Raw genomic sequence first — 18,476 nt, forward strand, 5'->3', positions numbered from 1 at the left:
AGCAGAGGGTATTTGGTGGAAATGGGGTTTCTGGTTGGCTGTCAGGTTACCCCCTGTCCAAACAAGGACCCTCACTCTAGTCAGGGTAAAGCAGAATCACCCTCAGCTAACCCCCGCTCACCCCCTTGGTAGCTTGGCATGAATAGGCAGGCTTAACTTCAGAGTGCTAGGTGTAAAGTATTTGTACCAACACACACAGTAACTTAATGAAAACACTACAAAATGACACAACACAGGTTTAGAAAAATAGAAAATATTTATCTAAACAAAATAATACCAAGCCATTAATTAAAAAGCGAAAACAGTCTTAAATCCTTTAGTAAACCGATAAAACACTGTTAGCGTTGAAAAGTACCTGGGTCGCGTTCAAATAACATGCATGGGCAAGTGTGCATCGAAAAAGGTAAGCGTGCATTGTTTTTCCTCCCCGCACGGAGTGATGCGTCGATCCGGACAGCACTCGGGTCCGGGCAGTCATTGCATTGTTTTTCCATGGGCAGCAAGGTTTGCTTCAAAAATCCTGCCACAAGGTGATAGCAAAACTGCGCTGTGTGGGTTGCGACGATACCAGCCTCCATCAGCTATGCGGCACGTCCTTTCTTAAGCCACGTGCATTGATCTCCCAGCCGCGCTGCATCGATTTCAGCCGCGGAGCCAGTGGCGTGTCGTTTCTTCAGCCGCTCTCGGAGGTTGCGTCGGAAATTTCCCTGCACGGCGGTCTGTGCGTGGATTTTCAGGCTTGGTCTGCCAGCTTCACCTGTCAAGGCCCCAGGAACTGGATAGGGCACCACTTGGCAGGGCAGGAGTGTCAGCAGAGAGTCCAGTGCTTGCAGGGGAAGTCTTTGATGGCCCTGAGACTTCAACAACAGGAGGCAAGCTCAGGACAAGCCCTTGGAGATTTTTTCACAAGCAGGAATGCACAACAAAGTCCAGTCTCTGTCTCCTTTCACCAGACAGAAGCAGCAACTGCAGGATAGCTCCACAAAGCACAGTCACAGGCAGAGCAGCTCTTCTTCTTCAGCTCTTCAGCTCTTCTCCAGGCAGAGGTTCCCCTTGGTTTCCAGAAGTGATCTAAAGTCTGTGGTTTTGGGTGCCCTTCTTTTACCCATTTTGCCCTTTGAAGTAGGCTTACTTCAAAGAAAAGTCTCTCTTGTTTGTGGAATCCTGCCTTGCCCAGGCCAGGCCCCAGACACACACCAGGGGGTTGGAGACTGCATTGTGTAAGGGCAAGCACAGCCCTTTCAGGTGTGAGTGACCACTCCTCTCCTCCCTCCCAGCAGAGATGGCTCATCAGGATATGCAGGCTACACCCCAACTCCCTTTGTGTCACTGTCTAGAGAGAGGTGCAAACAGCCCAACTGTCAAACTGACCCAGACAGGGAATCCACAAACAGGCAGAGTCACAGAATGGTTTAAGCAAGAAAATGCTCCCTTTCTAAAAGTCACAATCTTAAAATCAACTTTACTAAAAGATGTATTTTTAAATTGTGAGCTCAGAGACCCCAAACTCCAGGTGTCTATCTGCTCCCATAGGGAATCTACACTTTAATCATATTTAAAGGTAGCCCCAATGTTAACCTATGAGAGGGCTAGGCCTTGCAACAGTGAAAACTGAATATAGCAGTATTTCACTGTTAGGACATATAAAACACATTAGTATATGTCCTACCTTAAACATACATTGCACCCTGCCCATGGGGCTACCTAGGGCCTACCTTAGGGGTGTCTTACATGTAAGAAAAGGGAAGGTTTCGGCCTGGCAATTTGGTACACTTACCAAGTTGGATTGGCAGTTTAAAACTGCACACACAGACACTGCAGTGGCAGGTCTGAGCCATGTTTACAGAGCTACTATTGTGGGTGGCACACCAATGCTGCAGGCCCACCAGTAGCATTTGGTTTACAGGCCCTGGGCACCTCTAGTGCACTGTATTAGGGACTTACTAGTAAATCAATTATGCCAATCATGGATGAACCAATTACATACACATTTTGTATAGGCACACTTGCACTTTAACACTCGTTAGCAGTGGTAAAGTGCCCAGAGTAACAAAAACAGCAAAAACAGAGTTTAGCACACATCAACAACCTGGGGAGCAGAGGCAAAAAGTTAGGGGAGACCACGCCAAGGATGCCAAGTCTAACAGTATTTATTGTAGAAACCACAAGTAATAGCCTCCATGATTGTGGAGGCGAAGTAAACAGACTGAAGTTGTGCTAAGGAGATATCCCTACTTTATTTGCTTCAAATGGTGCTTGCTATACCCATACTGTCATCATAGAAGAAAAACCTTCTATCCTCCACTTCCTCTCAATGGTTTGCCAAGGCAAGTGGTGCCATCTGTCAGGGACGTTCCTCTCCTTTAGAATTCAAGTATCTACATGTAGTTACAATTTTGAGGAAGAAAGATTTGTCATTGTTAGTCTGTTTACCACCATGATGTGAAATACAAACCATGGACAGATACTAATTAAATACAGACTAAATGACAACCGACTAGGAATAGAGAGTGACTATCACAGCTCAAACCAGGAAGCCAGAGAGGTCAGAGTCTTCAAACTGCTTCATTCTGAAAAAGTAGAGACTAGGACAACTTTCTGCCATAGGTCATCTCACATATAGCCAAGCTAACATCACTAAACTCAGAGACATCATATGTGATTTTAATATCACAGTGTAGGAAGTTGGCTCTGTATGTGCTATTTCAAAGTAAGGAATAGCATGCACAGAGTCCAAGGGTTCCCCTTAGAGGTAAAATAGTGGTAAAAAGAGATAATACTAATGCTCTATTTTGTGGTAGTGTGGTCGAGCAGTAGGCTTATCCAAGGAGTAGTGTTAAGCATTTGTTGTACATACACATAGACAATAAATGAGGTACACACACTCAGAGACAAATCCAGCCAATAGGTTTTGTATAGAAAAATATATTTTCTTAGTTTATTTTAAGAACCACAGGTTCAAATTTAACATGTAATATCTTGTTTGAAAGGTATTGCAGGTAAGTACATTAGGAACTTTGAATCATTTCAATTGCATGTATTCTTTTCAAGTTATTCACAAATAGCTATTTTAAAAGTGGACACAGTGCAATTTTCACAGTTCCTGGGGGAGGTAAGTTTTTGTTAGTTTTACCAGGTAAGTAAGACACTTACAGGGTTCAGTTCTTGGTCCAAGGTAGCCCACCGTTGGGGGTTCAGAGCAACCCCAAAGTTACCACACCAGCAGCTCAGGGCCGGTCAGGTGCAGAGTTCAAAGTGGTGCCCAAAACGCATAGGCTTCAATGGAGAGAAGGGGGTGCCCCGGTTCCAGTCTGCCAGCAGGTAAGTACCCGCGTCTTCGGAGGGCAGACCAGGGGGGTTTTGTAGGGCACCGGGGGGGACACAAGCCCACACAGAAATTTCACCCTCAGCGGCGCGGGGGCGGCCGGGTGCAGTGTTAGAACAAGCGTCGGGTTCGCAATGGAAGTCAATGAGAGATCAAGGGATCTCTTCAGCGCTGCAGGCAGGCAAGGGGGGGCTTCCTCGGGGAAACCTCCACTTGGGCAAGGGAGAGGGACTCCTGGGGGTCACTTCTGCAGTGAAAGTCCGGTCCTTCAGGTCCATTCCTATCCCTATTGGGGGAATCCTCCATCTGCAAGATGGAGGATTTCTAAAAGTTAGAGTCACCTCAGCTCAGGACACCTTAGGGGCTGTCCTGACTGGCCAGTGACTCTGACTTTTAGAAATCCTCCATCTTGTAGAAGGAGGATTCTCCCAATAGGGATAGGAATGTGACCCCCTCCCCTTGGGAGGAGGCACAAAGAGGGTGTACCCACCCTCAGGGCTAGTAGCCATTGGCTACTAACCCCCCAGACCTAAACACGCCCTTAAATTTAGTATTTAAGGGCTTCCCTGAACCTAAGAATGGAGATTCCTGCAACAACAAGAAGAAGGACTGCCTAGCTGAAAACCCCTGCAGAGGAAGACCAGAAGACGACAACTGCCTTGGCTCCAGAAACTCACCGGCCTGTCTCCTGCCTTCCAAAGAACTCTGCTCCAGCGACGCCTTCCAAAGGGACCAGCGACCTCTGCATCCTCTGAGGACTGCCCTGCTTCGACGACGACAAGAAACTCCCGAGGACAGCGGACCTGCTCCAAAAAGACTGCAACTTTATCCAAAGGAGCAGCTTTAAAGACCCCTGCAATCTCCCCGCAAGAAGCGTGAGACTTGCAACACTGCACCCGGCGACCCCGACTCAGCTGGTGGAGAACCAACACCTCAGGGAGGACCCCCGGACTACTCTACGACTGTGAGTACCAAAACCTGTCCCACCTGAGCCCCCACAGCGCCGCCTGCAGAGGGAATCCCGAGGCTTCCCCTGACCGCGACTCTCTGAAACCTAAGTCCCGACGCCTGGAAAAGACCCTGCACCCGCAGCCCCCAGGACCTGAAGGACCGGACTTTCACTGCAGAAGTGACCCCCAGGAGTCCCTCTCCCTTGCCCAAGTGGAGGTTTCCCCGAGGAAGCCCCCCCTTGCCTGCCTGCAGCGCTGAAGAGATCCCTTGATCTCTCATTGACTTCCATTGCGAACCCGACGCTTGTTCTAACACTGCACCCGGCCGCCCCCGCGCCGCTGAGGGTGAAATTTCTGTGTGGGCTTGTGTCCCCCCCGGTGCCCTACAAAACCCCCCTGGTCTGCCCTCCGAAGACGCGGGTACTTACCTGCTGGCAGACTGGAACCGGGGCACCCCCTTCTCTCCATTGAAGCCTATGCGTTTTGGGCACCACTTTGAACTCTGCACCTGACCGGCCCTGAGCTGCTGGTGTGGTAACTTTGGGGTTGCTCTGAACCCCCAACGGTGGGCTACCTTGGACCAAGAACTGAGCCCTGTAAGTGTCTTACTTACCTGGTAAAACTAACAAAAACTTACCTCCCCCAGGAACTGTGAAAATTGCACTGTGTCCACTTTTAAAATAGCTATTTGTGAATAACTTGAAAAGTATACATGCAATTGAAATGATTCAAAGTTCCTAATGTACTTACCTGCAATACCTTTCAAACAAGATATTACATGTTAAATTTGAACCTGTGGTTCTTAAAATAAACTAAGAAAATATATTTTTCTATACAAAACCTATTGGCTGGATTTGTCTCTGAGTGTGTGTACCTCATTTATTGTCTATGTGTATGTACAACAAATGCTTAACACTACTCCTTGGATAAGCCTACTGCTCGACCACACTACCACAAAATAGAGCATTAGTATTATCTCTTTTTACCACTATTTTACCTCTAAGGGGAACCCTTGGACTCTGCATGCTATTCCTTACTTTGAAATAGCACATACAGAGCCAACTTCCTACATTGGACTTGCCGCCAAAAGTGGGGGCTGGGTCCAGGGGGCGGGCATCTCCACTAGCTGGAGTGCCCTGGGGCATTGTAACACGAAGCTTGAGCCTTTGAAGCTCACTGTTAGGTGTTACAGTTCCTGCAGGGGGGAGGTGTGAAGCACCTCCACCCAGAGCAGGCTTTGTTTCTGTCCTCAGAGAGCACAAAGGCTCTCACCGCATGAGGTCAGACACTCGTCTCTCAGCAGCAGGCTGGCACAGACCAGTCAGTCCTGCACTGAACAATTGGGTAAAAACAGGGGACATCTCTAAGATGCCCTCTGTGTGCATTTTTTAATAAATCCAACACTGGCATCAGTGTGGGTTTATTATTCTGAGAAGTTTGATACCAAACTTCCCAGTTTTCAGTGTAGCCATTATGGAGCTGTGGAGTTCGTTTTTGACAGACTCCCAGCCCATATGTTCTTATGGCTACCCTGCACTTACAATGTCTAAGGTTTTGCTTAGACACTGTAGGGGCATAGTGCTCAAGCACATATGCCCTCACCTGTGGTATAGTGCACCCTGCCTTAGGGCTGTAAGGCCTGTTAGAGGGGTGACTTACCTATGCCACAGGCAGTGTGAGGTTGGCATGACACCCTGAGGGGAGTGACATGTCGACTCAATCATTTTCTCCCCACCAGCACACACAAGCTGGCAAGCAGTGTGTCTGTGCTGAGTGAGGGGTCCCTAGAGTGGCATAAGACATGCTGCAGCCCTTAGAGACCTTCCCTGGCATCAGGGCCCTTGGTACCAGGGGTACCAGTTACAAGGGACTTATCTGGGTGCCAGGGTTGTGCCAATTGTGGAGACAATGGTACATTTTTAGGTGAAAGAACACTGGTGCTGGGGCCTGGTTAGCAGGGTCCCAGCACACTTCTCAGTCAAGTCAGCATCAGTATCAGGCAAAAAGTGGGGGGTAACTGCAACAGGGAGCCATTTCTTTACACACAGCAACCCTCTAAAAAGTCAAAACAAACTAGCTACAGAACCTATCCAACATTACAGCAACACTATAAGCAAATGTCACTAAACCCAGGTGCCACGCCTTCAAAATGTGTTATGGATATGGTTGTTTATAGAACAGACATACTCATTGGCAGCACCACAGCATGATTGAGCCAGTGGACTGTCAACATCTGGGCATAAGAAGGACCTGCTCTGCTTTATTAGCCAATGATGTCACCTCACTTGATGACTTACTCCTGCCACAGAACAAAATCACCAAGAAGATAGTATCAAAAGGAGTGACGGGTGACAGGGGCTGATCTACTCTTAGACTGTGCCTTACAAAGGTGTTTTGGGCTCTAAATACACCTTCTTCGAGCATTTAGCAGCTCTCCACTCCACAAACCCAGTCTTATAATTTATCATCCTAATCATGTTGCAGAAACTAGACCAGAGCTCAACCTTTCTGGAGGAATCAGTAATAAAGCACTAGCACACCAAGGGAAATCACTTGGTTCTGATAATGGAGAATTTCAATCATTTCATGGACAATTCACATAATAAACAGGGACAAAAGTAACTGAGAGACTCAGTGCTTAGCTCCATCTATTGAGGTACCCATTAAAAGTTCTAAATTAATTAAAATGGGACTGTTGAATACTGTTACCTCATTAGAATTGCTAGGACTATGGATTTACTGCAGACATAGTCCATTTCATCTGGATATTTTGACTTCAGTCTTTGGGTGAAATATGGGCAAATCATCATTATTAAGGGGAGCCTCGGGGTCCATCATGTAGTCACTGTTAACTCCACCCATTGAGTTATCGGTAACTCAGGGAGTTACTTGTTTTAAGGACCCTAATATTTATCTCAGCCCACCGAGTAGGACACGCCATGGACCTAGTTTTCACCTACAGCCTTAACACTTCTAATACATCCATCCATCCAGTCAAGATGCCCCTTTGACTATTTGTTGATCAGCTTGACAGGAGATGCTAGTAGTGCACTACCATCCTTTAAGAAAGCCACCCTCATGAGTGCCAAACAATGCAGACATAGAAGTAATAATGTATCTATGACTTGGTTCCATGATGCTTTTACCTCACTTTGCCTGCTGCTGCCTGTGGTCACGTTCTTCTTCAAAGTGTGAAATGGTATTTGTGTGCATGCAGCTGCATTATCGCCATGTAATCATGTGCCTCCGCCAGGTTCACTTATGATATGTACATCCACCAGGTTCTTCTGCCTGAGAAAACAAGCATATGTCCAATACATATAAACCAAATAAAGATTCACACTATGCTCAGGTATATTTTCACAAAGGTACTGCCATTTATGCAAAGGGGATGTCAGTCTAGCTAGAGGGAGAGATTAATCTAACAATGTACAGTACACAGACTGCATTGCCCTGAAGAAAACTGTATCACAAATAGCAGAGGTCAGTAATTCAGGTAAAACATACATCTTCTCTCACATGCACCATGAGTCTCATTGATTCCCTGGTGACTTTTTAACAATCAGTATAATGAGGTATGTATTTCTTTCTCGTCTAGAGACTGAGACGCCTCTTCCCTCCCTAGCACATCCAATGAGTGCCTTTATAAAGTTCCTAGATTCTGCAAGCAAAAAGGCAGTGACTGCAATGGTGAAAGATTTGCAGCGCTTTGCGTTCCTGAAACTTCGGAGTCATCTAAGGGTTCACTGAAATGCTGGGTTTGCCTAATGTTCCATCTGGAATGGTATTTGGGCTGCCAATTCACTGAAAGCAAAGCTTGGAGCAGGACCCTCACCCTAATCTGGAGCAGTGTCCTACCTTACCCAACTCATTCACGTTGGTCAAGAGCCTCGTCTCTGGGAGAGAATCATTCCAGGATCTGTATCTTTAAGGAAAGATAACTTCTTTCCCTTGACCCACTCAACTGGCAGTTTACCTCGATATTGTTGCTCCTACTGTGAACTACCTGGAATCCTCCAGAATATGCTGACTTCGTACAACTTCAGACACGCATCCAGAGGCTATGAACCCCATCTCGAGCCTGCAAGTACTGACACTGGGTCCAGACCCAGCCAAAGCGTATCCCCTGGACTTCTCCTGCTTTGCAGATTTTCAATGCACCTTTTACCTTCTTGACTCACTGACAGCGTCTGTCCAGAAGATTGCACTGCCTGCAAATCTAACCACACATGCACTCTCACAATGTGGAGAAATAACTCTACTTATGGTTGGAGGGACAGTGTGAGGCGAAGAGACAGAATCTGTGAGGAGTTGAGGGGCACTGCAGACGGAGAAGAGGAGACAGATACATGTCGGTATATTAACAGAAGGGTTGCAATGGGAGAGAAAGCATATATCATGAATGGAGGGCCAAGGTAGGAAGGACAGACAGAGCATTTATTTAATGCTGTTGTGTAGCGGAGCCGCATCAGATGGTATTAGTGACGATGAACCGTATTCAAATACTGAAGAACATATTGGATAAGCTTCAACTAATAATATGCCACTATGTGATTGTTCATAACGTGGATTAGGAATGGGAAGAGGACAAAGACTTTTGGTCCATGCATGAATAGAATCAGTAGAGGAAAAGTCAATATAGATGAGTTTTTAGAAAGAGAGTGTAGAGTCAGGTGGGTTCCAAGGCCCTTCAGGGGAGAATTTCGGGTTGATGTAGCCCATCCAATAAAATATATGTTTGTGCAGAAGAGGACATAAACTTGAGAATATCTAGTATAAGTAATGTTTTGCCTTTGAGGTTTGACTGCCTGAAATGGCAAGGAAGTCTGTTGGGTATGGAGGTTCTTCCAAAGTGTGACTTTGGGTGCCAGACAGCAAACTGTGAATTTAACACAGCATTCAGTGACCTAATCAGTGTAGTTCCTTTAGTACTGGGGCTAGATGGTCATGTTTTTTGTGGCTAACATTTTGATTGAGGAGTGGAGACCTGTTTCGTGTTGGAGAAATGGAGGATTGTAGTTGTTCACATAAGACAAGATTTTCGAAGGAGAACCAATGAACTGAATGTGCAGAAGAGCCAGAACATTTCCCAAGTTTAGAGGCTTGGGCCAGTATTTATACTTTTTTAGTGCCACATTTGTCTCATTTTTTGACGCAAAAACGGTACAAACTTTCAAAATTCATTATATTTTGTAAGTTTGCGTGGCTTTTGCGTAAAAAATAGTATAAATTTGGGCCTTTGTGTGTAGCAAAGAAACAAACTCTGAGGAATGAAGAGACAAAGTCATAAGGATAGATTAAAGCTATCATGGATGGTGAAACAAACTTGGAAGAAGTTAGAACCTTTCATAAATGGATGACACAGAAGTGAGACAGGGAAACTGTTCTGATTGGTGGGAAGAGCGTGAGGGAATATCCTGTCATGAAATGAGTCTAAGGGTGGGGTGAGAAAGAATCAGTCATGAATGGATGCAGAGAGAGGGAGAGAAATAACCGTCACAAATGGAGAGAGAGGGAGAGAGAGAGAAAGAAAATACAGAAACTCATGAATGGATTGACAATAAGACAGAGAGGTGCAGCAGAACATGCCCTGAATGCAGGGAGAGAGTGAGATGGAGAGACAGAGGCTGTCTTGAATGACAGGACAGAGAGAGATGAAGAAGAGAGGCAGAGAACCTGCCATCAGTGGGATGGACATAAGGTGACGTGCCATGTGTGGCAGAATAAAATGAGGGATAGAGGAAAAACAGAACTTATCATGCATGGAGGGACACAGCTGCAGAACCGCTGATGAATGTATTTATTTCATCTTTTTATACAACACTAGCTTTCAGTGTGCAATGTATTTATTTCATGTCTCCTTCTGGATTTCAAGTTGATTCTTGTCCGCTATAGTTATGAATTCATTAATGGACAATTCTTCACAAAATGTTTATTCCTGACTCAAGAAACCAGCCTCTATTCTTTTTAATTTGCAGGACTTGAAACACTTTTTTTATTCCTTCTTTTTTTTCTTCTTTCTTTCCTTCGTCTTTCTTTCCTTGGTTGTTTGTTGCCAACTTTCTTTCTTTCTTTCTTTCTTTCTTTCTTTCTTAATTGTATTTTATTTTATTCCTCCTTCCATCTTTTTTCTTTCTTTCCTTCTTTCATTTTTCTTTAATTCCTTTCTTGCTTTTGTTTTTCTTACATTGTTTCTTTCCTTCTTTCTTGTTTTCTTTTTCCCTTTTCTCCTGTTTCCTTTTTTCTTTCTTACTTTTGTTCCTTCTTTCCTTCCTTCCTGCTTTCCCTTTTCTTTCAGTCCTTCTTTTGATTTCCTTTCATACATTCTTTCCTTCTTTCTTTTTCTTTCTTTTTTTATTCCTTTTTCTTCAATCATTCCTATAGTCTTCTTTCTTCCTCTCTTGCCTTCTTTCTTTTCCTCTTTACTTTTTTCTTTTTTCTTCCTTCTTTCTTGCTTTCATTCCTTTTTTCTTTCTTTGTTTCTTCTTTCCATCTTTCTTTCTTTCATTCATTCTTTCTTTCTCAAAGGCAAGAGGCTGCCAGCCAATGGCATAACAATTGGCTTGTTTAAGTCTGTGTTAGCCAGGAATCTTTTGATTTTACTAAAATGATGTGTATGACATAGTTACTCATAATGATTTTCAGGCACACTTTATCCATTTGCCTGTGGTTGTCTCATTCACATTTTTCTGCAACACACTCGACCGTGCATCAAGGGACAATACGTCACCCCACTTCAGCCACTGGCTGACTTCCTTATGAGTTACGGCATCCTTCCCTTTTACAAGGAGAACATCCATACACAAAGTAGTTCCCTTCAGTTCTAGGGAGTACTCTGGGAATGAGGGTTTCTGTGAGACACATAAACATTTTTGCATTTGATAATTTTTTTGTTTGCTTGACAATTGCTTGGCAGCTTCCCAAACAATACAATTTTGCAAAATCCATGACAAAGCAAACTAAAATTGCCAAAAGGCTGACCTATTGACTTTGCGCCTCATTGTTATCAATGCTGTGGTTACAATAAATGGAATTAGAAGTCAGTTACATCTTTCCAGCAAGTCCTTCGCCTTTTTCAAAAGTGTAAAATAGATCCAAACTCCCAGATACGTTTTAGGATTTTTATTGTAGTTTGAATATAATGTGGGAGTGAGTATTTCCATTTGTGTTTCTACAGTAATACATTGGTGTTAGTTACATTTATTTTAAACCTTCCCAAATCAATGAAATTGGATATGAAGTCAAGACCCAGCTGAATAATAACTATTGAGCCTGCAGCATTAAAACCATATTGTTGGCATACAATGTTAATCTTGGTGCCTTTGGGAGAATGGATTTTTGGACTAGTTCAAAGTGCAATTGCCAATGGTTCTATATATAAAGCAAAATAATTTGCTTGTGCTCTTGCCATGCGCTACTAATTATCTCAAATTTTAAATCACTTGTGATTTCTTCTATGACATCATTGATAACATCACTACAACATCTGAAGTTACACCATCAATAACAACACTGTGCATGACGGGACGCAAGTTACAATTACTTTAGGGGACAAGTTGTAGTCACTTGAGATAACTATTACTGGTGAATTTCAGTGGCTTTATTTTTTAAATGCTATGCTTTCACTGAAATGTTCACCTAACTATAACGTCTCCTTTAACCTTTGATTTCTTCAGTGTATATATACACATATAAAACACAGCAGAGGTTACCAATTGTAGTGTCTCTGTGGAAAAGCTAGTTTTTAGGCGCTGTTTGATAAATCTGCACAAAACGTTAGAAAAACAAAGTTCATCTACATTGGCTCCTTTATGGAAAGATTTGTGCCAGTCTATCAAGGGAGGGCCAAGAAAAAGGGCTGTCCCAAAAGTGTAATTTCCCATTTTAATTCCCATAGGAATCTTTGCTGACCAGAATGACATCAAGTCTGGCAAAAAGTTAAAACTTTACTCAGAAAGAATGCATTTTGTTATTTGGTGCAAAATCGTTCAGTCATTTTCAAGAACTTATTGTTCAAAAAGGTGCTTGTTGTGGACTTGAAGGGGTTAACACTTGTAAAAACATAGCGATATATGGACGGTTTCAGTCCAGATACCCTCTTATTGGCCCATTCAAGGTGGAATTGGCTGGCGACAACATTGATGATTCATTCTGATAGCTATGACTTTGTCCATGACTCCTGAAAAAGAGATTGAAAAGCCACATAAAGGGGCAGAGTGGGCACACCCTGATCCCCAGGCCTTGTGGATCCCATTAATTAAAAATGTAAAAAAATAAAAAATAAAAACATTTAGGGTGGCGGGTAATGCTTTACGAGTGTCTGGTACCGTGGTACCTAGCGCACCACCCTTTGTTGTACAATAGAGCCAGTATGGTGGCACCACAATACTGTTAAAATATTTTTATTACAAAGCAATGAGGCAACCAACTGCTGTTATGCAAGTTGTATACCGTGCACAGTGGGAGTTGGCCACCTGCAGTAAGCTGGCCTGGCCGACCCATGGCTGCACATGGATGATGGCTGTGTATGGGGGGTTGGGTACCCACAAGGGGTAGGACACAGTACATGTCCACAGGCCAGGACTTGCTACCAGCACCCAACAACACATGTCCAAAAGCCATAAGGGACGGGCAGCTGGCCACCCGCTTGGGGTTGGGGAGAGGGCCTGGCATCACCTGTTTCTCATTGCCAAAGGCTGGTTGCAACTGTGGTGAGATACCTGCAGGGGTTGGATGCACGAACGAAGGCTGTGTGCAATATGGTGGTTGGGTGACCACAAAGTTTGAGTGCTCTTGGAGGGATTGGCACAGGGCCTGGCAAGAGGCCAGGCTGTGCACCCCACACCATGCAGGGCACAACCAAAGGGAGGGGATGGGAAGTGGGCCTGGCCAGCACTTGGGCCTACCGTAAACCCCCTGCTATGCTCAGCTGAGGTTTTTACCACGGATTACCAGAGAGGGCCCTGCGTATGCTCAACTTTCAGTATGAACAAAAAAACTGAAATCCATAAATGCTGTCACATTAAAAAAAAAGAAATTCAAATAAAAAAAAATACAGTGGTTAAACTGATGTTAAAGTTAGGTGTTGAAATGATATATCAAATAATTTTTTTAAACTGGAAAAAATACTTTAAATCGCTGGTTATAGTTTAGTGAACTAACTATATCTTGCACCCCATCACGTATTACATCACACCTGACATGTAAAATAACATTGATGATATCACTGAATTTCTGAGGGTTTATGATCATATTCAGCTAGCCACCCTGCTACCTCTCTGGCCAGGCCATGGTCCAAATCCCACCACAAGTGGCCATCCCTTATAAGACCCCCAACCCATAGTTCATTAATTTTTTTATTTTATTTTTTTTGCTCTGGATACTGCACTAGATCCTGTGGAAGTACTGCATTACCCGGTAGGATAAATATGCTTTTTAACATTTTGGGACCCTAGGCGTGTCCCTCTAGATCACCTGTCACTACTCTGCTGCTTTATACTATTTTCTTTATTAATTTCAACAACACAGGAATCATGACCCCGAGTTCTGTAATGACGGCTGCAACAGTTATCTCTTGGCTGTGGCCAAGCAATTAGACAAAAAGTCCACACAAGCCATATATATATATATATCACTAAATACTTGTCTCAGAACTATAGGCATCACTGTTTTATGTGTGTAACACACAGTCTTTATAGAACTACAGATAGTGTAACTTACATAGCATTGAACTGTAGAAATCATGGTGTATCTGCTTACTAAAAAACGACATGTTTCATAGCGTATGCTCACTGTAGAACCGCATGCATCAGAATGCTATGTGTGTTATTTTACACTCAGAGGACTCTTATGTATCAGAATGCTGTGTTTGTGTATTACACCATCATAACTCTTTACAGGCACTACAGGCATATCCAAGCACTTGATGACAGACTAAAAATGCAAATGACTCTGTCCACCACGGCCTCAGAATTAGATTTTCGGATCCTCCAGCAACATTTCATTTAGCTGCTTTGACACTCTCTCCTCCCCTAACATCAGTACCAATTTTGAGAACCTGTGTTTCAGTGTGGTGGCCCATTTGGTTGTATATCAAGCAGTTACCTACAGTTGCCATATTTTAGTGCTGGACCTGTCTGTACTCCAGAACGTACTGGTTTTCCTAAAGTTAGTAATCCCACGGCAGGGCACATGGCAGACCCCTTGGTTTGCATACTCTTCAGATGCAGTGCCACAGTCCACTCCTCTTGTTCTGCCCAGACCCCTGGTTTGCGGTTTATTGTAGTCTAGAGTTCTCCATGCTGTATCGCTTTCAGTTCAGTCAAAGCTGCCCTCCATGTTGTGATCTGTGTTGTCGTTCTTCAGTAGGACCTGCTGAATGCAGATGAACATAACACAAGAGCTCATCTCACCCCTCTTTTTTTCTCCTTCACAGGGAATGTACAGTTGCTGCAGCGGAGATGAACCCAAGGTCAAGGACCAGCAGCTGCCTATCCTGAACCACTGCTACCCACCACAGCGCATTGCAGCACTTTCCAACTCTGTGGGGCCCCCTCCTCCTCTTCCCACCCCACCTTTGCCGTGCTCCAACTTCCTGCCTCGTGAGAGGCGGGTGGTAGAGAGGTGGCGCCATGCCCGCAGTCCCAACTGCTATAAGGACCTCTACACCCCAGCGCAGCCCATGCCAAACCCTGTAGCTAAAACGCCAACTAATCGCCATCCGCTCAAAAGCGCCTTTTCTGATGGCTTCCATCGGTACTATGGCCCAATTGAGCCTGAGGGGCTCTCTGACCATCTGGTGGAGACTGGCCAAGCCTTTGGCAAGGAGAAGAAGATGGCAGCCTGCCAGATGTCTCCTCCAACTCAACGAGAGCATTTCTTGGAGAATCCACCATCATACTTTGCAATTGTTCGTGAGAAAGATGCACCTGAACCAACGGGCTGGCAGGCAAAAATGCCACGGGGACATTATGAGAGCTTTCCTGTTGGCAAGGAACGTACACCTAAATCAGCAGGGGCTGCCCGTGCTAGCAGAACTCCAGAGACAATTGCCAAGAAGTTTGATCATTTGGGTGGGAGTTATCAACAGAAGGGAAGCTTATCTTGCGAAATGGAGTGTGAAGTGCACAGTGGAGGTGTTGCCACTGGGAGTAGCAGCAGGCCTGGGAAGGCAAGCATTGATGTTTTTGAAGGCCCACACTATGGCTACTCCCGTGTCTCCTACGAAGATGACCGTAGCTTCAGTCGAGATTTTCATCACCGCCGGGATGACCTTGAATCTGATACAAAACCAATTCCACAGCACAAGAAATGCCCCAGCCATGCGCACATCTGCCGGAGCCACTCCCACCCCCTTGTTATGGGGGCTAGCTTCCCAAGTCAGTCCAAGTACACCGACATCTCAGACTCTGACTCTGATGTGTGTGAAAGGGAAGGCACATGTGTGAAACCTGACCTAGACCACAACTGTTGGTACTCTCCCAACTACTTCTGCACCTACCCCTCACGGGAGCGCCAGACATCTACAGCATCCCGCAAGCCCATGAGATACTGGTCAGTTGATAAGCTGGGTAAATATCGCCAGTTTAGCAAGGAATACTTGCCACCAACATGCCATGGATCATGTTACTGCAGCAGTTTGGACATGTTGCCCCCTCACTGCCACAAGGAACCACGCTATTTCAGCAGCTGCTCAGAGGAAAAGCTAGAGAGGAGGTTAGGTTGGGAGCCTGTGAGAACCCATTGCTCCTGCCACCACCACCACTCTTGCGACTTAGCCCCCATCCATCCCACCTCTCGCAGCTTGGAGGACCTGAGCCGGTGCCACTTGAGGTGCCACAGACACGTGTTCTCTCCAGAGTGCCTACCTCGGGCAAGCCACAGTGGCAGCCTTTACACCAGGAGGGGGTCGGCTCACTTCTCCAGTCTTGAGTCAGAAGTATGACCTGAGCACCATAGGGCCACACAGGAGCATCTATTGGCCATGAATGGACCACAGGGAATGGCAGAATCCTACACAGACAAAGTAAAAACCAAAACTGACCGTATCTCTGCTCACACTGGAATATTTCCCATGTCTCTCTCCATCTTTCCACTTGGGGAAGACTGCTAGGGAGGAGATCAGGCATCCTGATGTTGTTCTCCAATAATATACTACCAGCAAAAGACATGTTTGTGTACAAGAGCAAGCTTCAACTGCCCTATTTTGACAGGAGGTAATACATTTCAACAAAAAGGTTGACCCAGCGTCTACTGGCTGGGCCAGGACAGGCCTTGGTCTATGAGTTTGACTTACTTGCGCTGCTTTCTTTGAACCGCCAAGTCTCTTCAGACTGTAGACTCTGATAAACCGTTTATTGAAAGAACAGCAACACAATACACCATGAACAGGAGCAAAATCATACCTAGACTGAACTGCCTCCTTTAGGTTTCCCAGTGATTTTGAAGGACAACTCAGGCAAGGTGCTCATCAGCGTACCTGGAAACGCGATCAAGTGGGTGTGGGTGTGTGTGTGTTAGAGCGTGCTTGACATCTGGTTGCTGGAGGAAATGCAGAGGAAGAGACCACTCAAACAGAAGGACAGCAACGTTTTCATCCTCTCTGCTTCTCTTTGTACTCCTGACGAAATGTTAAGGGCTTATCTAGGCGTTTGTAACTCTTTTAAGCACACTGCAATAGTCACACAGATAGATTAAACTATATTAAAATAGTAACCTTAAATTACTAATCAATAATCCTCTTCCTAGAAATAAATTGTCACCATTTTAATTCTGCCAAGTCGAGAGAATGCCAAAGACTGCTTTGATGTTCTCAGCTGCTAGGATGATGGAAATTCAATGTACGTATGTCATAAAAAAATTGAAAATAGGAAGTACTCTTGGTAGCTGTAATAACCTTTTTCTAAATCTGTTTCTTTTTTTTCGGAGACAATACTGTGATATGTTAAAAAGATACTGTGATTCTGAATAACCCCGCCATTGGTTTGTTGCCTCTTTATTTCGTTATTGAATTCCTTATGTTGTGTTGTTACCACATTTGCTGTCTTCCCTTCCTGTCAACAGCACGTCAGCTGTCACGTAAAGAGCAAACATGGCTGCAGAGGAGACTGGATTCAAGAGGATCTTACCCTGGAGTGGTTGAATTATTTTGCTGTCTATTCTTGGATTTTCTTTAATGTTGACTGATTGTGATGTGTGACAATTTCTCGTCAGGTATAGGACACATTTCTTTGCCAAGTAATCCATCTTGCACTCGGTCCTGGGAGCCACCTGGGGCAAGTTCAACACCATCATTCTGTGCTCTTAAGCCACCAGCCCTTTTTCACCTATCAAAGGACATCTGTCACATCACAGAGTTTTCGACTGATTTTCCAACAAACAATCTTGCATTTCAGGGCAACTGAGGCTCTTCCATGGTAATTTAAGATGAGCTGATCTCTGTATATGGAAACAGAGGATGGAGACCTCACCCCAATAATTAACCCTGCATATTTAACTTTTGAGGTGCATAACTGGGATGCCAACGTCATGCAACCTTTATCATCAGTGACCAAAATGATGTGTTGTCTCTCCTGGTTCCAGGGTACCACATGGCCCTTTCCATAACCTAGAAGGTAAATGACTGAAATTCATCCATCAGTCAAACTTTTGTGTATTTAGACTGGGATCACTCCAACAGATTACAATAAAATACGTTAAAGAGAGTAAAATATATATATTCAACACATTTTCAATCACAAAAGTTTTCACTGGTCCTCTAAAGCAAATATAAAGTGACCTAGAGCAAACTACCACATCCTTAGACCACATGTCAACTATCAGATGGTTTGCTGAGTTGTGAAAGGAAGTCCCTTACTTCATACAAATATGTTTGAGATAAATGGGATGTACAGCTAAAAATAAATAATAACAATCAAGTTAAAAATGCATAAAAGCACACAATGATATTAAGGGGCACCAGCATAAACACCCCCGCTTTAATTTAGAATCTAATAATAGAAGGGAGTGTAACGCATTAAATGTTATCCTGTATTTAAAAACTTCTAGGCAAATAGAGAAATTGGGGAGAGTGGAAAAATAAGGAAACAAAGTACTAGTACCCAATGAGGATAGTGTTCAGAGGTTTAAGGGTATTTCACGTAAACCATTAGGCCCATATTTATACTTTTTTGTGCCGCATTTGCGCCGCATTTAGATGCTAA

General features: G+C 44.4%; 1 protein-coding gene across 1 annotated transcript in view; it reads left to right on the forward strand.

The window, feature by feature from the left end:
* The window catches only part of GRIN2D (glutamate ionotropic receptor NMDA type subunit 2D), a 1,291,669-nt gene extending 1,274,425 nt beyond the window's left edge, over positions 1-17,244 (forward strand). Inside the window, exon 13 of the mRNA XM_069200679.1 lies at positions 14,711-17,244. Coding sequence (XP_069056780.1) covers positions 14,711-16,219 — 1,509 coding nt within the window. The 3' untranslated portion in view covers positions 16,220-17,244. The remainder of the gene's footprint in view (positions 1-14,710) is intronic.
* Positions 17,245-18,476: the final 1,232 nt, after the last annotated feature.

Source organism: Pleurodeles waltl, chromosome 7, assembly GCF_031143425.1.
Source record: "Pleurodeles waltl isolate 20211129_DDA chromosome 7, aPleWal1.hap1.20221129, whole genome shotgun sequence".
NCBI lineage: Eukaryota > Metazoa > Chordata > Amphibia > Caudata > Salamandridae > Pleurodeles > Pleurodeles waltl.